The sequence below is a fragment of the Arachis hypogaea genome, chromosome 16, assembly GCF_003086295.3.
Source record: "Arachis hypogaea cultivar Tifrunner chromosome 16, arahy.Tifrunner.gnm2.J5K5, whole genome shotgun sequence".
Lineage (NCBI taxonomy): Eukaryota > Viridiplantae > Streptophyta > Magnoliopsida > Fabales > Fabaceae > Arachis > Arachis hypogaea.
The window spans coordinates 20,307,895-20,328,789 of record NC_092051.1 but is presented as its reverse complement, the minus strand read 5'-3'; the positions used below and the strand labels follow the sequence as shown (position 1 = coordinate 20,328,789).

Sequence of the window (20,895 nt, the reverse complement as noted above, 5' to 3'; positions counted from 1 at the left end):
TCCTTCCCAGTTGGCGGCCAACTTGCCTTCTCCCGGGGTTGGCGGTCCTATGTCGTTGCGTCGTAAGACCAGGTCGCCTTCCCCGAGGCTTCTCTTCAGCACTTTGATTGTACCTTAGGGATATCCTTTGCTTGATTGCTGTCTCTGCCAGGTGTGCCATTTGCCTTGTTTTGTCATCCAGGTCTTTTTCGATTGCCTCGTTTCCCCCTCCGAGGAGTAACCTTGGACTCGGCTCCCCGATTTCGACTGGGATGACTGCGTCGACCCCGTATGTGAGTCGGAAGGGGGTTTCGTCGATAGATGATTAGGGGGAGGTTCTGTAAGACCACAAGACTAAGGCTAGCTCGTCTGCCCATGAGCCTTTCTTCCCTTCAAGTCGTTTCTTTAGCCCTTTTAGGATGACTTTGTTGGCTGCTTCTACCTGGCCATTGCTCTAGGGGTGCTCGACTGAGGAGAAATTTTGCTTGATTCCTAGTTCTGAGAGGAATTCTTTGAACTTCTTGTCGGTGAACTACGTCCCATTATCTGATATGATGGATTTTGGGATTCCGAATCTGGTGACTACTTGCCTCCACATGAACTTTTAACAATTGGCTGAAGATATGCTAGCCAGTGGTTCGGCTTCTTCCCATTTGGTGTAATAATCTATGGCTACTATTAGGTGTTTTACTTGTCCTGGCCCAGGTGGGAATGGCCCTAAGAGTTTGACTCCCCATTGGGCGAAAGGTCGGGGTGCCATGATCAGACTGAGTTCTTTAGGTGGAGCTTTATGGAAGTTGGTATTTTCTTGGCATTTTTTGCATTTTTTGACGAACTTCTGAGCGTCTGACATCATTGTGGGCGAGTAATACCCTGCCCGGATAATCTTTCTTGCCAACGACCTTCCTCTGATATGGTGACCACAACACCCCTCATGGACTTCGCTTAGGACATAGTCCGTTTGGTCGGAGCGTGGGCATTTGAGTAGGGGTTGGTGGATCCCTCGCTTGTATAACTGTCCTTGTATGATCACATACTTGGGGGCTTCCCTCCTGGTAGCTTGTGCTTCCTTCTCATTCTCGGGAGTTTCGCCATGTTCCAAGTATCAGAGGATGGGGTCTATCCATGAGGGGGGCTCGGCGTCTGGGTTGCGCACAAGATGATTGCTGGTTCAGTTGTCAGCCCTTGGATTAGCGACCTGTTTCCTGTCCTGGGTTTGGTGCTTGCTAGCTTGGAGAGGAGGTCTGCTCAGGCGTTTCTTTCTCTAGGGACATATTGAATTATGACTTCCTCAAAGCTTTTGCAAAACTCTTTTACCTTCTCTAGGTATCTTTGTAGGAGTGTGTCCCTGGCCTGGTAGCTGTCGTTTATTTGGGAGGTGACGTTCTGGGAGTCACTGCTAACTTCTATCCTTGATGCTCCGACTTCTTTAGCTAGGGTTAACCCTCCTATCAGTGCTTCATACTCTGCTTGGTTGTTAGAGACTGGGAAGTCGAATTTGATCGATTGTTTGTAAGCTACTCCTGCCGAGTTCTCGAGAATGATTCCAGCCCCTCCGAACATTTGGTTGGATGCTCCGTCAACGTGGAGTTTCCACCGTGTGCTCGGTATGTCGGGTACCTCTCCTGTGACTTCTACCAGGAAATCCGCCATCGCTTGGGCTTTGATTGCCTGCCTGGGTTTGTATTGCAAGTCATATTGAGATAGCTCTACTGCCCATACCATCATTCTCCCCGCAAGGTCGGGTTTCTGGAGGACTTGCCGAATGCTTTGGTCGGTTCTTAGGATGATCACGTGCCCTTGGAAGTATTGTTTTAGCCTTCTAGACGAGGTTAGTAAGGCGTAAACCAATTTTTCCAGCTTGGTGTACTTCAACTCCGCCCCTTGGAGTACTTTGCTGATGAAGTATATTGGGTGTTGAGTCTTGTCTTCTTCTCGGACAAGGACTACCACCATGGCTTGTGTGGTCAATGCCAGATTAAGTACAAAGGTTCTCATTCTCTAGGTTTGCTGAGCACGGGAGGTTATGAGAGTATCTTTTTGAAATGGCTAAACACTTCTTCGCATGCCGGGATCCACTCGAAGGCGATTCCTTTCTTCATTAGGTTGAAGAATGGGATGGCCCTCTCCGTCGAGGCCGCGAGGAACCGGGATAAAGCCGTAAGTTTTTCGGTGAGTCGCTACACATCTTTGACGCACCCTGGGATCGTCATTTTGAGGACGGCTTCACACTTTTCTGGGTTGGCCTCTACCCCTCTTTGCGTTATCATGAAGCCTAGGAATTTTCCGGCTTCCATGGCAAATGTGTATTTGAGTGGGTTGAGCCTCATCTTGAATTTCCTTAGTGCCTTGAAGACAGCTTGGAGGTCGTCTATAAGACTGCCCGGTTCTGCTGTTTTCACCAAGATGTCGTCGACGTAAATTTTTACTATTTTGTCGGTGAGGTCGTGGAAGACCTTACTCATTAGCCTTTGGTAGGTGGCTCCTGCGTTCTTCAATCCGAATGGCATTACCTTGTAGCAGTAGGTGCCTCCTGGCGTTATGAACGCCGTTTTGTTTTCATCAGGTCGGTGTATCGGGATCTGGTTATAGCCGGAGTACGCATCCATGAAGCTGAGGAAACGATACCTTGTCGTCGAGTCCACCAAGGTGTCGATGTTGGGGAGGGGGAAAGAGTCTTTAGGGCATGCTTTGTTCAAATCGGAATCTTCAACACACATTCTCCACCTCCCGCTGGCTTTTTTTACTAGGGCGACGTTGGACAGCCATGTCGAGTACTCGAGCTCTTTGATGAATCCGGCTTCTAGTTGCCCGGCTATTTGTTTGGCGACCTCATCGGCCCTTTCTTGAGACATCTTTCTTCGTCGTTGGGCTACTGGTTTGGCGTCTGGTTTGACGGCTAGTCGGTGGGACATGACTTCGGGATCCAAGCCCGGCATGTCTGACGGTGTCCATGCGAAGAGGTCACTGTTCGCCCTTACGACCTCCATAAGGAGGCCCTTAAGTTCGTGAGGCAGGTTCCTGTTTACGAAGGTAAACTATTCTGTCGATTTCCCTATCTGGAACTTCTCCATGTCCCCTTCTGGTTCCGGCCTCGGCTTGTCCTCTATCCTTACGTCCAGGTCTGCCAAGAACACGCCGGCTACCTTTTTAGACTCTTTCCTTAGGGAGAGACTGGCGTTGTCGCAGGCGACCACCGCTTCTAAGTCTCCCCTAATGGAGCCAACAGTTCCCTTGTCCGTTACGAACTTCATTGTTAAGAATTTAGTGCATATTACGGCTGAGAACTCGTTGATGGTTTTTCTTCCCAGGATGATGTTGTAGGCTGTGGAGTCTCTGAGGACTACGAAGTCCGCCATAACCGACCTCCTGGTGCCTCCGGTTCCTAGGCAGATTGGGAGGGAGATTGTCCCGTCAGGTTTTATATAGTTGTCGCCTAGTCCCATGACCCCGTGCTAGTGGCCCTTGAGGTCGGATTCCTTGAGTCCCATGGCGTCGAATACATTCCTGAACAGGATATTGGAGTCGGCCCCAGTGTCGACAAGGATTTGCTTGACTAAGCCCGTCCCTACCATTGCTGTGATTACCATGGGGGGGTTTTTGGGAAGATCATGAAACCATTGGTCTTCTGGACCGAAAGATATCATGGGAGATCCCCTGTTCGGAACGGCGGGGCCTCCCGTCGAGATGGATAGGACCCGGGTATCCTTTTTTGTCGGTGTTCCCTGCGGGCCCTTGTCTTGGTTTGACAGTCTGGTTGCTGTCCTCTTCGGAGCGTTCTTGCTCTCGCCTCCTTGGTTCTTGGATGAGTCGGGAGAACTCGTTCAGCTTTCCTTCCCTGATGGCTTGCTCTAAAGCGTCTTTGAGATCAAAGCAGTCCTGGGTTTTGTGACCGAACCCCTTATGGTAATCACAGTAAAGGCTTTTGTTTCCTCCTGTTCTCTCTTTCAATGGTTTGGTTCTGGACAGGATTCCCTTGTCCGCGATCTGCTGGTAGACCTCCACTATGGGCGTCATAAGTGGCGTGTAGTTTGTGAATCTCCCTACTCGTGGGATTTGTTTTGATTATTTTGCCGAGGTTCTGTCCCTGGGAGCTTCCTTGTACCTGTCGACCTGAGGGGCCTGCCGTGCTAAGGGGTTTGAGGGCTGCCGTTTGTTGGCTGCCACGACCTGGCTTACCTCCTCATCGTTGATGTATTCTTTAGCCATGCTTTGAATTTCCTGCATGGTCCAGACGGGATTGGTAGTAAGGTGTTTTCTAAAGTCCTCGTTTAGCAAGCCGTTCGTCAAGTAAAGACTGGCAACCGAGTCGGTGAGGCCATCAATTTCTAAACATTCATCATTAAATCTGTCCAGGAACTTTCTGGTCGGCTCTCCAGGTTTTTGGGTAACTCCTAGCAAGTTGATCGGGTGTTTTGCCTTGGCTATGCGTGTCGTGAACCGAGCTAGGAAGCTTTGGGAGATGTTCGTGAAGGTCGTGATGGATCCTTGTGGGAGTGCATTAAACCATCGGATCGCTAGGCCAGCCAGCGTCACAGGGAATGCTCGGCACCTAAACGCGTCGCTTACCCCTTCCAGATTCATTCTTGCTTCAAATGCCGTGAGGTGTTCCTGGGGGTCCTTAGTCCCGTCGTACCTCATGTCCGTCGGCTTGTCGAAATTCCTCGGAAGCCGGACCTTGAGGATCGAGGGGTGGAAATAGGACAGGCGGCCTGCCAGGGGCCTGCAGTCTGGCCTGTGTTCGGCCTGACCTGGCCTGGCCTGATAGGAAATAGGCCCAGGCTCAGGCTACTAAAAAAGCCTATATTCTTTAAAAGGCCAGGCCTAGGCTTTTGAAATAGCCTGTTGGGCCTGTCAGGCCGGCCTGAGCCTGCAAATATATATAAAGAGTTTTATTATACTAGTAAAAATGCTATTGGAAGGATTTGAACTTAGGTCTTCTATCTTATGAAAATACCTTTATCCACTCAGCCATTTGTCTCTTTAGTTATATATGTGTATTTTGTATCAATATTATTCATAAATTTATTATTTTATATTTTATAATTTTAAAAATTAAATTATATCTTAAATTTAATTATTATTAAAAAAAAAACAGGCCTAGTGACAGGCTTCAGGCCAGGCCAGATTTAACAACAGGCCAGGCTCAGTACTCATTAAAAAGCCTATACCAGGCTACAGGCCAGGCTAAGGCTAATATACTCTATTACAGGCCTGGCCTGTTAAGAGTAAAGCCTGGCCTGGCCTGGCCTGTTTCCACCCCTACTCATAATAATGGGTTCCAGCCGTTTCCTGGCTTTTCCCTTTTGGGACTCCTCGTGGCTTTCAGATCTAGCTCGGGTAGACTGGGAGGTCGCCTGCGTATGCGCTTCGTCTTTGTGCTTTGTCGAACTCCTTTCTCGGCTCTCGTATCTTCGGGAGGGGGAGCGGGTGCGGGATCGGCTGACGTCTCCGTGGGATCGACTCCTCGCTGCCAGCTCCCTTTCAAGGTTTTGTACTTTGTGTCTAAGCTCCTGCATAATCTTGCCGCTATCGGCTCCCGTCCCTCCGAAGGGACGTCTTTCAGGGGTCTTGGTGTAAATTGGTTGGTTTGGCTGAATGGAGGATCGTGGTTGTTCACCGGCGCGAGCCGTCGAACTCGCCCTACTCAGGCGAGCCCCTCCTCCTTCGTGAAGCTCCTCCGACGTGGGGAGTCGCTCCATGTTTGATCCAGGCTCCCTACAGACGGCGCCAATGTTCGTGGCCTGAATGATCTCGGGTGCTCGACGGGTCGGGTGGCAATGAGAGGATGAGTGGGTGAGGCCTTGGACTAACTTGGAGCGGGTGTAGAGATACAGGTTGAAAAGTTGGCGACGCCGGGGCGGTGTGAACCGGGGGGTGGCCACCTGCAAGGACACTCCGATGATCAAGTCAGTGTCCAAATGAGGTGATAGCTAAATTAGGTAAGATGTTACGTACCTAGGGGGGAGAGCTGGCCTCTTCTCTTATATATTGTGCTGGATGGGCCCAGAGGTGACCTAGCCCACTGGCTAGGGAGCTTCTATGAGCTGTCCTGGTCCACGTGAGGGGAGGAGCGAATCGTTCCGATTTCTGGGTCGGGGCTTCAGGTGTTGCCCCGAGGGTACCGACCCGACCGATCGCTGGGCGTGGTGACTTGGGCCGCCTAGTGGCAAGTCGGGTGTGCTTCGGGTCGGGTGTTGGGGACCGACCCGTCGGGTTGTCCCTATTGTGGGGGATGGTTTGGGGCTTGGGTCGGAGGCGGTGCTCCGACCCGTCGGCCAATCGGACTGGACTTGTGGCGGTCCGTAACACCATTTATCAGACAAATAGGTTTCCAAAGAAATCACATATCAAGCAAATAGGTTCCAAAGAAACTCATATATTAAGAAAATAGGTCCCTCATCATTTTATTTAATAGTCAGATAAACCCTTCCATCTCTCTGAAATCAAATTTTGTACACATAATTCCAATACTACTTCATAATCGCTTGTCATACACAAACATAGTGACAGATATGCAATTATCCTCACAAGACTACAAATATAATCACAACAATACAAATATAATCACAACAATATAAACATAAACAATACAAATATAATCACAACAATACAAATATGTTTAGTCCATATTAGAATTTCCTAACACAAGTATATTTTTTTGTTACACATTTCTCTAATTTTCTTGTCTCCATATATAGGATGTAGGCCTACTTCCATATTAAAAGTTTTTGGATCATACCAATACATCTTTTTGTATTCATGGTAGCCAAGTTCTTCAAACATTTTTTTCAAATAAAAATAATTCACTAGGTCAAGATCCAATGAAAAAAAAATCTCTTTACATTAATACCTATGAGCCTAAACATACTTGTGCTAGAGAATTCTAATATGGTCTAAACATATTTGTAATGTTGTGATTATATTTGCACTTGTTGTAATTATATTTGCGTTGTTTATATTTGCACTTGCTGTAATTATATTTGTAATGTTGTGATTATATTTCCAATATTCCCCTATCTCTTTGTGATGTACATGGCTAAATTATCTCAATTCATAGAGGAAAATGTCCAAAAAGGAGAGTGAAATCCGATTGGGGTGGAAAGATTATGACCTAAAATCTCCTACCTCATGTTTGCAGATGACCTACTTCTTTTTGCGGAAGCATCCTCTAACCAAATGCATAAGATCAATAGCATGATGGATACTTTTTGTAAAGTTTTGGGCCTCAAAATTAACAAAAACAAAACCTCTATAGTCTTCTCAAGAGGGACGGCAACAATCACAACAGAGAAAATTGGAAGAATAGCTGGAGTTAGGAAAGAAAAAGAGCTTGGAAGATACTTAGGAGCTATTGTCACTAACAAAAGAGGAACCAAAGACAAATATAAAGATGTTATTGAAAGAGTAAACAACAAACTAAAGGGGTGAAAAAGCAAATTCCTCTCTCTAGTGATGCGTATGCATCATGTTGTGTTTTTCTATGCTTTTTTATATAAAAATTAAGTCATAATGCTTAATCATGGAGTGTTTTGTGCTTAAGTTGTATATTGTTTTTGATTTTTTTGATTTGATGAATTTTTTAGAAAATGATAGAAAAGAAGCAAAAAGCACAAAACAATCTTAAAAGAAGAAAAAAAAAGAAAATTTGGGCACGCTTTAAAGCTTTGGCCACGCTCTAAGACTTAGGCCATGCTTTTGAAAGCGTGGCCCATGAAGGAAGCTTGTGGTGGCGTGAAGAAAAGATGCATGAAGCACAAGAGAAGTTAAGATGCATGAAGCACAAGAGAAGTTCAAGATGAAATAGCAACCTGACCTCTTCATACTCCAACATGAATAACTTGAGTTACAAAGCTCCGAATGAGGTGATTCTAGTGTCATTGGAAAGTAGACTTCATAAGATTTCTAAAAATATATAACACTCTATAGTAAACATTGGATTTGAGGTTGCAATTCACCCCGAAAAACACAATGTGAGCATAGCACCAGCATGGAAGATGCCAGCTGACCTCTTCGCCTTCAAAGGAGAATAACTTGAGTTACAGAGATCCAAATGGTGTGCTTTTAGCGGCATTAGAAAGTAGACATCCAGGACTTTCTAATGATATATAATACTTTATAATGACGCTCCGTTTGGACCACGAACAACAAGCATCTTTTGACGCCTATATCCAGAGATGCAACCATTTTAGCGCCTCAAACGCCACATCAAAATGGCACACCCAGAAACCTCAAACCAGCGCCTCAAGTGCCCAAGAACCTTATTTTGGTGCCTCAAGTGCCTAAACCAACGCCTCAAGCGCCCTTTCAATTCCACCTCCAGGAGCTGAATTTCGGTACTTCACGTGGCGCCTCAAGCGCCCAAAAATGTGAAGCGCTTACATTGAGAGATGCCTTCGATGATCAAGCTGGCCCAAGGTGTGGATTTTTGTGCCTCAAGTGCCAAGAAAGTGTGCCTCTATGAAGCTTTCATGCATCTTCCTTGACCCAACCCTAAAGCCTTTAATTTTGTTTAATTATTTCACTCAAGGTCCACTCCAATTCAATGCAAGCAAGTTCACAATTGTCAACCAATCAAGGCCACAAGAATCATCGAGAAGTAGTTAGTTAATTTGCATTTCCTTGTAATTTCAATTTTATTTTTATTTGTAATTTAGGATAGTTTATAAATAGGACTCTCTCTTCACACACCAACTTGGGGGGAGTCTACGGACCTCTCTTCTCACCCTCATTCTCTTCTCCTCTTTTATTTTCTTTCACACACTTTTGTAAATATTTTGTTATGAATTTCTAATTTTCTTCATTGGAAAAGAGAGCTCTATTACAATTTAACGGATTAATTTATTTTCATTCTTCATCTTCAATTCTTCTTTTATTGTTTCTTTAGAAAGATCTTCGATCTTCATTATAATGATTCAAATTCTATCGAAAGAGGAATTGAATCTAATTGAATTCTATGGGAGCCTCCGGAAAGGAATCATAGAATTAATGCTTGAAGTTCTTTCTCACAATGGTTATAAATTTGGGTTTGGGATTGATACGTGACATATAATCACCCCACAACTTGGTTCATGAAATTGTGTAGCTCTAAATCAGAGACCGATTTTCATCTCTTCTCATGAACAATTAGATCAAGAAATTGACAATTGCTCAAGTTAAGAGAGACTGAATTATCAAGAGATTGGAATTTAATCACTTATGATTTGCCAAGAGATCAATGATTGCATGATTGAAGAGGAGATGAGAGCTATTGATCCTGAGAATGCAATATCTCTTGATCCCAATGTTCTTTTCATTTTTAATTCTTGCTATTTACTTTTCTAGTTATTTACATTCTTGTAATTTAATTTCCAGCATTTTACACTTTCGTCATTTACTTTCTTGTCATTTTATTGCTTTCATTTACTTCTTGTCATTTAATTGCTCATCATTAAATATTGAACCGTCTAACTAGAATAATCAATAAACTATTGTTGACTTAATCCATTAATCCTCGTGGGATTGACACTCATTCACCATGAGTTCTATTACTTGATACGACCCGGTGCACTTGCCAGTAGTTATACGAAAAATTGAGTTTGTAAAATTCCGTATCATCTGGCAAGAAGATTAACCCTTGCTCAATCAGTTCTTAGCCCAATGCTATACTATCAAATGCAACATGAGAGAGTCCCTAAAGGCATATGTAAAAGTGTAGAAATAATTCAACGAAGCGTTATATGGAGGATGACCCGATCCATTGGAAAATGCACCTAATAAGCTGGAAAACCTTATGCCTTCCAAATCATGAAGGAGATTGGATTTCAAGAATTTGATAACAATGAATGATGCTTTTCTTCTCAAGATTCTATGGCAAATAAAGGAGAACCTGGAGTTTCTCTGGGTTAAAATACTTTTGCACAAATATTGCAAAGAAAGGCAAATTGATAGCAATACACAAGTCAAAAATGCGTATTCGAATCTCTGGAAGGAGCTGCTGAAACTCTTGTCAGTGCTACAGGAGAACTCAGTTCAACATATTGGTAATGGGATGGCAACAAAACTTTAGCTTGATAAATGGGTAAAAGGAGAAGGGGAGCTAAGTCAACTAGCTCTAAATAGAGAAATAGATATAAATAGTCTAGTGTGGGAATAGACGGATAGCAATGGAAAGTGAAATACTGAGAGACTCTGTAGAAACTTGTCAGAATTAACAGTTCAAAAAATCACTGCAATGCTACCCCCAAATATAGGTGAAGATGATGATAGGGGAGGGTGGAAATACACAAAAGACAAAGATTTCTTAATAGCCTCAACATACAAAGTGCTTAGCAAGTGGATGAAGATGGTCTGGTCTTTGGGTGCAAGACAAGTGATTTTGGAATGTGACTCACAGGTAATTGTCAATTTGATAAATAAAAAAAAATTGTAATGATAGACACAAACTCTTTAGTTAGAAAAATACTTCATTTGAAAAAATAAAATTGGAGAGTTTTTTTTGTACTAATATATAGAGAAGGCAATAAAAGTATTAATTGTCTTACTAATAGGGGTGGCAAACAAGCAGAAATTCGTCGGGCCAGCTCGCGTAACTCGCCAGAAAAGGCAGGCCGGTTTATGTAAGACCCGGTTAATTAATGGCTAATTAACCCATAAATGAGAATTTATTCTAGAAAGTCAAAAATATGATTTTTATGGCTAAATATGATAGAGAAGATTGAGACGAGAATTTCGGTACCAATTTTATAGAAATCGGACCAAGATTGGACTGAACGGGCCAAACTGGGCCAACCGGACCCAAAGTGGGCCCTTGGCCCAACTAAACTAAGCCAAAACCCTAGTTTTCAGCACTCTCTCTCCTCATTTGTTACACACACACGCTGAAATAGAGTAAGGGAAGGGAAGAACACTCTCTTAAGTTCTCTCCCTTGGTTGATCTTCAAACCACCATAACTTTTGATCTAGAGCTCCGATCGCTGCACCGTTTGCGGCCACGCGTTCATCGTGGAGAGCTCTACAAAACCCATACAATCAATCTTGAGATAAGCCACGTTTTTCTCTTTGAATTTCCAACCTTGATTTCGAGTTTCATGAGCAAAAATGTTGAGATTTTGGGCTCTTTGATGTTATAGGACCCTACTCTCTTGAAGGAGAAGGTTAATCTTATCTCCTTGGACCTTGGGTGTGGTAAGATTCTCAACCCTAGTGTAATTTGTTGTTCTATGATGTTTGGGTATTGAGATGTTGTGTATGGGTATGATGATTGTGGCTTAGGTTGTGTATATGTGAATATTGGGGCTTGATTGAGACCTTGGAAAGCTTGAAAAGGGATTTGTGGTGGTAAAAATCTGTTCTTGGAGGTGTTGAGACCTAGAGGACTTGTGGACAAGTGGTTTGGAAGTGCTCCGGTTGAGCTTGGGAAATCGGCTAAGGTATGGTCTCGGTTTCTCGTATCTAATATGTAATGTGGTAGAAAATACTTAGGCTAGAGGCCCTAAGATAGGCATTGAATTGATGATGTTGTTGAATGGTTGAGATATATGATGTGATCATATATGTGATTAAGAATATTGATGCCTTGATTGTGTGATATATGAGAAACTGCATGTTGTGATATATGTTTGATGAATGATTGAGGTTGAATTGGTGGGTGGTACCATGTTGATGGTGAGTATGATGATGATTATGTATAATGATGTTTGATTTGGAAATGGTATTATCGGAAATTGGGATGAGGAAGGATGTGTGATATGATATTGTGTTTGCCCTGTAGCGACGGTGGTTTTGGAAATTTTGGTAAAGTGTCAATATGTGAGTTGAGGATGGCTTGATGTTGATTTTGGTAAATTTTGATTAATTTCAAAAAAGGCAAAATTGGCATGTTTTGGTTGATTCTGAAAAGAGTTGAAAATGGTTTGTTTTGAAAATGGCACCTTGTGGTTTTGTATGAAAACATGGTTTTTGGGCATGTTTTGACGGGACATAACTTGGACTACGGATCCCCGTTTTGTACCAAACTTGTTTAGAAATGAAACTGGATCCAGGACGTCCACGCCACTGGAAGAACGGGCAGAAAACGATTTAAAATGAGAAAGTTATGTCCGTCGGAAGATTGGGGGTTGAATCTGTGAATTCTGTAGCTTTTAACTTAGAAAATTTTTAGCAGAATGACCCTCCGCGCATAGGCGCACTTGGTGCGTACGCGCCGTTCTTCAAGAAAGCACCATCCACGCGTGTGCGTGGTGTGCGCGGGTGCATCGATGCGCTACACCAAATGCCCAGCTATTTTCCCGAGAGTTGTGCCAGAGTTGTGCCAGTTTTGTGCCTGGGGCGCAAGAGTACCCACGCGTACGCGTGGCTGACGCTTGCGCGTCGTTTGGCTATTTTTCAATCCGCGCGTCCACGCGTATGACGCTTGCGCGTCGATGAGTTTTGTGGCCATCCACGCGTGCGCGTGGAGTGCGCGTACGCGTGGCCCTGTTTTCATCCCAAAGTTGATTTTTGAGTTTTAAAGGCCAAATTTCATACTTCTAAGCCTCCGAGCTCACCACTTATGTCTTAAATCATTATGATATGCCTAGCAATGAGACAAGGAGCTAGTGAATGTGGTAACTTGCGAGTGAAGCAAGGGAAAAATGAATGATCAATGAGGATCAAAGATGATTATGTGAAATACGGATGATGGCGGTGGAAGTGCTTGTTATGCCATGGGCCGAAGGGCCGTAATTGTTAATGAATTGGCTGGTTATGGATTTAACCGTGAGCCGGATGGCTAGATCATTGCCATGTTACGGTGGAGCCATGATTATGGCTAAGTATAAATGGATATATGCTGTTGAATGAATTGTGAATGTTTGCACTTCCACTATCGGAGATGAGGGTTTCCCTGGGAGGAAGCAGTGGCTAGCCACCACGTGCTCCAGGTTGAGACTCGAAGCTCTTTTGACCCTATGTCGTCAGGGTAACCGGGCACTGTGAAAGCCCCGGATGAGCTCACCCCCATAAAAATTCACCAGTGAGGGTGATGGATATGGATCATGATTATGATCACGATTTGTTGAGTATAACTCGAGTTGGGGAGACACGACAGAAGGACAGTCCAATGGTTAGCTACCAGGACTTGTCGGGTTGGCTCTATAACCGACAGATGATATCATCAGCCATTAGGGACAGGCATTCATCATATGCATACTATGTGAATTGTTTGAGATTGCCTATTTGACTGCATATTACTTACTATCTGTCTAAATGCCTTATTCGTTCCTATTTGTATATCTCTTGTCTGACATAACTGTGTTTGCTATATTATACTCCTGCTGGTGGTTGGGAGGTCTGAAGGAATTGGAAAGAGAAGTATTAGTTAGATTGAAGGATCTTTAGTCAGATGCCCTTTTATGGTTTAGCTTGTTTATAAGCTTTGATTTTATCTGGAGGAAGTTCTAGGATTGCCTTCGGCTTTCCTCTATTATTACATGTTATATATGGGAAACTGTTACCATGCTGGGGACCTCTGGTTCTCACCCATGCGGATTTTGTGGTTTTCAGATGCAGGACGCGAGGCTTCTCGTTGAGGCATGCTGGAGACTTCCGGATTAGCGAAGATCCTTTGTTCTTGGGGGCTCTGTTTTGGTTTATATGTTTTGCGTAGATACTTTTATCTCCATTAAATAATACAAACTGTGATGACTCCTTCTAGAGGGGATTTTTGGAGAATAGGTTATCTGTTTTTATGTCCCTTTGGGTTTCCTTTGGTGTTTCCTTATTTTATGATATGTATATATATTGCTATGCTCGGATCGGTTATCTTCGCAACCGGATTTTGAGTTTTGATATTCCCATTTTTGACACTCTTTCGTATATATATAATCTCGCGTTGGTTTATTCTTGTTCGCTACGTTATCGATCAGAGTGTTGCACTTTTCGAGTTACGATTTTGGTTTCACCCCTTTTTCTTATGAAGGCTCCTAGTTATAATCATTTTTCACCATACTATTCGTACTAAATTTTTGTTTTAGAGGTTGTAATACCTTGATATCTCTGAATTATGACTTAAGCATAAGACTCTGTATGGTAGGGTGTTACATTATGGTATCAGAGCAATTCGTTCCTGTAGAGCCTGAGGGACGGACTGACTATGCTTTTGTGCATTCTCTGTATGTGTGTTATGTGCTGTTAGTATATCTACTTGATATAGTTGGCATAAATGTTCATGAGCATGCATTTGGGACTTTGAAGTACTAAACTTCCGATATTGAGACTGATCAACTTAATATCGATTGTTTGGTGTGTATAGGAACCAGATGGCACCTCGTGGACGCGGTAGAGGCCGTGGGAGAGGTCATACGAACGCTCATGTGCCAGAGATTAACCCTAATGACCCGGTGAACTTTATGATTGCGTTCGAGAACATGGCTGCTGCTATGCAAGCCACTGCTGAAGCTTTTGGGCAACAGATGGACAACCGTGGCAACAACGGAAATAGAGCTCAAGGACCAATAGAGATCAAAACTTTCTCTGTGTTGGTGAACAAGTGTAGGGTTGCTGAAGAGTGCATGAAGAAGGCGGCTGCTGAGAGAGGGAGTCACAAAGGATCATTCCCACAAAACCAAGGGAAGAGCTTTGCACCTAGAGGTCCACCTTTTAAGAGGGGAGGTTCTTTTAGGAGGCCCAACAACAACAACTCCTAAGGGAAAAGGTTTGGGAAGCAGCCTCAGAATGATCAAGCTTATACTAGGTGTGGAAGTCACCATCCGGGAGCACCATGCAAGGCCGGATGGGGTTTGTGCTACAATTGTGGAAGGGCGGGGCATAAAGCCGCAAATTGTCCGGAGAAGCAGAAACAAGGTGCTGGGAAAGCACAGCAGACTGGTCGGGTGTTCACCACTTCAGCTATATGTGCTGAGGGATCTGAGGCACTTATCCGAGGTAACTGTGAAATAGCTGGTCAAACTTTAAATGCTTTATTTGATTCGGGAGCATCGCATTCATTCATTGCATTTGAGAAAGCCCATGAGTTAGGATTTAAGATCGTAACCTTAGGTAATGACCTAAAAGTGTATAATGCTACCCATGAAGCCATGGTAACTAGGTTAGGATGCCCGAAAGTTTCATTTAGGTTCAAGCAGCGTGATTTTGTCCATAACTTAATCTGCTTGCCGATGATCGGTCTTGATCTTATCTTGAAATTGGACTGGTTATCTGAGAACCATGTCATGCTCGACTGTTCTACAAAAACAGCGTGCTTCATGCCAGAAGATACAGAAGGACCGGTGGTGGTGAATAGTTACTACTTAAATTCTATGATGGTGAATTACTCTGGGACCGAATGTCCGGGTATCTTGTTGTTAACCGCGGGTGTTTCAGGTGATGATCAAAGGTTGGAAAAGATTCCGGTGGTGTGTGAGTTTCCAGAAGTGTTTTCCTGATGACATTGATGAATTTCCACCTAACCGAGAGGTCGAGTTTGCTATTGAACTGGTGCCTGGGGCGGGACCAATCTCAAGTGCTCCTTATAGAATGTCACCGTTAGAGATGGCCGAGCTAAAGTCTTAGTTAGAGGATTTGTTGGGTAAGAACTTTATCCGACCAAGTGTTTCCCCGTGGGGTGCTCCAGTGTTACTGGTAAAGAAGAAGGACGGGAGTATGCGGCTCTGTGTGGATTACAGGCAGCTAAACAAGGTCACGATAAAGAATAAGTACCCGTTGCCGATGATTGATGATCTCATGGATCAGTTACAAAGAGCTGGGGTTTTCTCCAAGATCGATTTGCGATCCGGTTATCACCAAATAAGGGTGAGGGGTGAGGATATCCCTAAGACCGCTTTCAGGACTTGTTATGGTCATTATGAGTACACTGTAATGTCCTTTGGGTTGACGAACGCTCCTGCAGTATTCATGGATTACACGAATAGAGTGTTCCGTCTGTTTCTGGATAAATTCGTTATTGTCTTCATTGACGACATACTGATTTACTCCAAGACTGAAGAAGAGCATGTGGAACACTTGAGGATCGTGTTGCAGATCCTAAAGGAGAAGAAACTCTATGCGAAACTGTCTAAGTGTGAGTTTTGGAAGAGTGAGGTGAAGTTTTTGGGTCACGTGGTGAGTAAGAAGGGGATAGCTGTAGATCCAGCTAAGGTGGAGGCTGTGATAGATTGGAAGCAACCAACCACAGTAACTGAGATAAGGAGTTTTCTGGGCTTAGCTGGCTATTATCGAAGGTTCATCAAAGGCTTTTCACAATTAGCCTTGTCGTTGACAAAGTTAACTCGCAAAGACACTCCGTTTGTTTGGACTCCTGAGTGCGAGGAGAGCTTTCAGGCATTGAAGAAAAAGTTGACCACTGCACCTGTGTTAGTGTTACCTGAGCCGAACGAGCCATTTGAGGTGTACTGTGATGCCTCATTAAAGGGTCTAGGGTGCGTGCTGATGCAGCATCATAATGTGGTGGCGTATGCCTCACGACAGTTGAGACCTCATGAAGTTAGTTACCCTACGCACGATTTGGAACTCGCTGCGGTCGTGTTTGCCATGAAGGTGTGGAGGCATTATCTCTATGGGGTTAAGTTCCAAGTCTTCTCCGATCACAAGAGCTTGAAATATCTCTTTAATCAGAAAGAGCTTAATATGAGGCAGAGAAGGTGGATGGAATTATTGAAGGACTACGATTTTGAGTTGAATTACCATCCGGGAAAGGCGAATGTAGTGGCGGATGCGTTAAGTCGGAAGTCGTTATATGCGACTTGGATGATGCTTCAAGAGGAGAAGTTGCTCAAGGGATTCGAGAGTCTACAAATTGGTGCTCAAGAAGTATCTGGAACTTTGTGTTTGAGCCGATTAGAAATCTCGAGTGACTTTAAGTCCGAACTCCTAAAGGCTCATGAAAATGATGAAGCGTTATGGAAGGTGTTACCGGCTATCGAGCAAGGAAAATAGTGGAGAGTGTCGGAAGAAAAAGATGGGTTATGGAGATTCAAGGGTAGAATCATTGTGCCGGATGTTGGCACTTTGAGGCAAGATATCTTAAAGGAGGCACACAAAAGCGGATTCTCCATTCACCTGGGAAGTACTAAAATGTACCATGATTTAAAGGCGATGTTTTGGTGGCCAGGCATGAAGAATGATGTGGCGGAATATGTTTCAAAGTGCTTAACTTGTCAAAAGGTGAAGATTGAACATCAAAGACCTTCCGGGATGTTGCAACCTTTAGAGGTTCCGCAATGAAAGTGGGAAAGTATTGCAATGGACTTTGTGTCAGGATTGCTAAGGACTAGGACTGGTTTTGATGCTATCTGGGTGATTGTGGACCGACTGACGAAATCAGCTCACTTTTTACCCATTTGGATGACTTACACCCTTGAGGAACTAGCACGGTTGTACATAAAGGAGATTGTGAGACTTCATGGTGTACCGGCTACTATAATCTCTGATAGAGATCCTCGCTTCACTTCGAGATTTTGGGGTGCATTTCAGAAAGCTTTCAGAACCCGACTAAGCTTGAGTACGGCTTACCATCCTCAAACAGATGGTCAATCCGAGAGGACAATCCAAACACTAGAGGATGTGTTGAGAGCTTGTGTTTTGGACCAACCGGCGAGTTGGGATCGGTATATGCCATTAGTGGAGTTTGCATTCAATAATAGTTACCATGCGAGTATCGGAATGGCTCCGTATGAGGCATTGAATGGGAGGAAATGTCAATCTCCGCTATGTTGGTATGAAGCTGGAGAGAAAGGCTTGTTGGGGCCAGAGATGATAGCTGAGACCACTGAACAAGTCAAGAAAATCCGAGATAGGATGCTTACGGCACAGAGTCGCCAGAAGAGTTACGCCGATCAGAGACGGAAACCCTTGGAATTTGAGGAAGGAGATCATGTTTTCCTTAAGGTTACTCCAACCACGGGAGTAGGTAGGGCGATTAAAGCAAGGAAGTTGAATCCTCGGTATATCGGTCCATTTCAGATCTTGGAAAGGGTTGGACCGGTGGCATATCGGATGGCTCTACCACCTCATCTTTCAAACTTGCACGACGTGTTTCACGTGTCGCAGCTTCGGAAGTACACTCCTGATGCTAGCCATGTGTTAGAACCTGAATCGGTTCAGTTAAGAGAAGATTTGACGCTTCCAGTGGCTCCAGTCAGAATTGATGATACTAGTATCAAACGGTTGCGTGGGAAAGAGGTTTCATTAGTCAAGGTGGCATGGAGTCGAGGCGGTGTTGAGGAACACACTTGGAAACTTGAGTCGGAGATGCGATCGGATTATCCACACTTATTCTCAGGTAATTGAATTTGAATTTTGTGGGAAAAATTTCCAATTAGGTGGGTAGAATGTAAGACCCGGTTAATTAATGGCTAATTAACCCATAAATGAGAATTTATTCTAGAAAGCCAAAAATATTATTTTTATGGCTAAATATGATAGAGGAGATTGAGACGAAAATTTTGGTACCAATTTTATAGAAATTGGACCAAGATTAGACCGAACAGGCCAAACTGGGCCAACCGGACACAAAGTGGGCCCTTGGTCCAACTAAACTAAGCCAAAACCCTAGTTTTCAGCACTCTCTCTCCTCATTTGTTACACACACACGCTGAAATGGAGTAAGGGAAGGGAAGAACACTCTCTCAAGTTCTCTCCCTTGGTTGATCTTCAAACCACCATAACTTTTGATCTAGAGCTCCGATTGCCGCACCATTTGCGGCCACGCGTTCATCGCGGAGAGCTCTACAAAACCCATACAATCAATCTTGAGGTAAGCCACGTTTTGCTCTTCGAATTTCCAGCCTTGATTTCGAGTTTCATGAGCAAAAATGTTGAGATTTTGGGCTCTTTGATGTTATAGGACCCAACTCTCTTGAAGGAGAAGGTTAATCTTGTCTCCTTGGACCTTAGGTGTGGTAAGATTCTCAATCTTAGTATAATTTGTTGTTCTATGATGTTTGGGTATTGAAATGTTGTGTATGGGTATGATGATTGTGGCTTAGGTTGTGTATATGTGAATATTGGGGCTTGATTGAGACCTTGAAAAGCTTGAAAAGGGATTTTTGCTGGTAAAAATCTGTTATTGGAGGTGTTGAGACCTAGAGGACTTGTGGACAAGTGGTTTGGAAGTGCTCCGGTTGAGCTTGGGAAATCGGCTAAGGTATGGTCTCGGTTTCTCGTATCTAATATGTAATGTGGTAGGAAATACTTAGGCTAGAGGTCCTAAGATAGGCATTGAATTGATGATGTTGTTGAATGGTTGAGATATATGATGTGATCATATATGTGATTATGAATATTGATGCCTTGATTGTGTGATATATGAGAAACTGCATGTTGTGATATATGCTTGATGAATGATTGAGGTTGAATTGGTGGGTGGTACCATGTTGATGGTGAGTATGATGATGATTATGTATAATGATGTTTGATTTGGAAATGGTATTATCGGAAATTGGGATGAGGAAGGATGTGTGATATGATATTGTGTTTGCCCTGTAGCCATTTGATTGAGAAGTGTTAAAATGGTTGGACGGTGGTTTTGGGAATTTTGGTAAAGTGTTAATGTGTGAGTTGAGGATGGCTTGATGTTGATTTTGGTACATTTTGATTGATTTCGAAAAAGGCGAAATTGGCATGTTTTGGTTGATTTTGAAAAGAGTTGAAAATGGTTTGTTTTGAAAATGGCACCTTGTGGTTTTGTATGAAAACATGGTTTTCGGGCATGTTTTGACGGGACATAACTTGGACTACGGATCCCCGTTTTGTACCAAATTTGTTTAGAAATGAAATTGGATCCGGTACGTCCACGCCGCTGGAAGAACGGGCGGAAAACGATTTAAAATGAGAAAGTTATGTCCGTCGGAAGATTGGGGGTTGAATCTGTGAATTCTGCAACTTTTAACTTAGAAAATTTTTAGCAGAATGACCCTCCGCGCGTAGGCGCACTTGGCGCGTACGCGCCGTTCTTCAAGAAAGCACCATCCACGCGTGCGCGTGGTGTGCGCGGACGCGTCGATGCGCTGCACCAAATGCCCAGCTATTTTTCCGAGAGTTGTGCCAGTTTTGTGCCTGGGGCGCAAGAGCACCCACGCGTACGCGTGGCTGACGCTTGCGCGTCGTTTGGCTATTTTTCAATCCGCGCGTCCACGCGTATGACGCTTGCGCGTCGATGAGTTTTGTGGCCATCCACGCGTGCGCGTGGAGTTCGCATACGCGTGGCCCTGTTTTCATCCCAAAGTTGATTTTTGAGTTTTAAAGGCCAAATTTCATACTTCTAAGCCTCCGAGCTCACCACTTATGTCTTAAATCATTATGATATGCCTAGCAATGAGACAAGGAGCTAGTGAATGTGGTAACTTGCGAGTGAAGCAAGGGAAAAATGAATGATCAATGAGGATCAAAGATGATTATGTGAGATGTGGAGGATGGCGGTGGAAGTGCTTGTTATGCCATAGGCCGAAGGGCCGTAATTGTTAATGAATTGGCTGGTTATGGATTTAACCGTGAGCCGGATGGTTGGATCATTGCCGTGTTACGACGGAGCCATGATTATGGCTAAGTATAAATGCATATATGTTGTTGAATGAATTGTGAATGTTTGCACTTCCACTATCGGAGATGAAAGTTTCCCTGGGAGGAAGCAGTGGCTAGCCACCACGTGCTCCAGGTTGAGACTCGAAGCTCTTTTGACCCTATGTCGTCAGGGCGGCCAGGCACTGTGAAAGCCCCGGATGAGCTCACCCCCATAAAAATTCACCAGTGAGGGTGATGGATATGGATCATGATTATGATCACGATTTGTTGAGTATAACTCGAGTTGGGGAGACACGACAGAAGGACAGTCCAATGGTTAGCTACCAGGACTTGTCGGGTTGGCTCTATAACCGACAGATGATATCATCAGCCATTAGGGACAGGCATTCATCATATGCATACTATGTGAATTATTTG

General features: G+C 44.0%; 1 protein-coding gene across 1 annotated transcript; it reads right to left on the bottom strand.

Moving 5' to 3' along the window:
* Nucleotides 1-4,044: 4,044 nt before the first annotated feature.
* Nucleotides 4,045-4,954, bottom strand: LOC112756808 (uncharacterized). Its single transcript, XM_025805425.1, has 3 exons — nt 4,937-4,954; nt 4,844-4,849; nt 4,045-4,740 (listed from the first exon to the last, which is right to left on the bottom strand). The coding sequence occupies exons 1-3, from the start codon at nt 4,952-4,954 to the stop codon at nt 4,045-4,047; spliced, it is 720 nt and encodes a 239-aa protein (XP_025661210.1).
* Nucleotides 4,955-20,895: the final 15,941 nt, after the last annotated feature.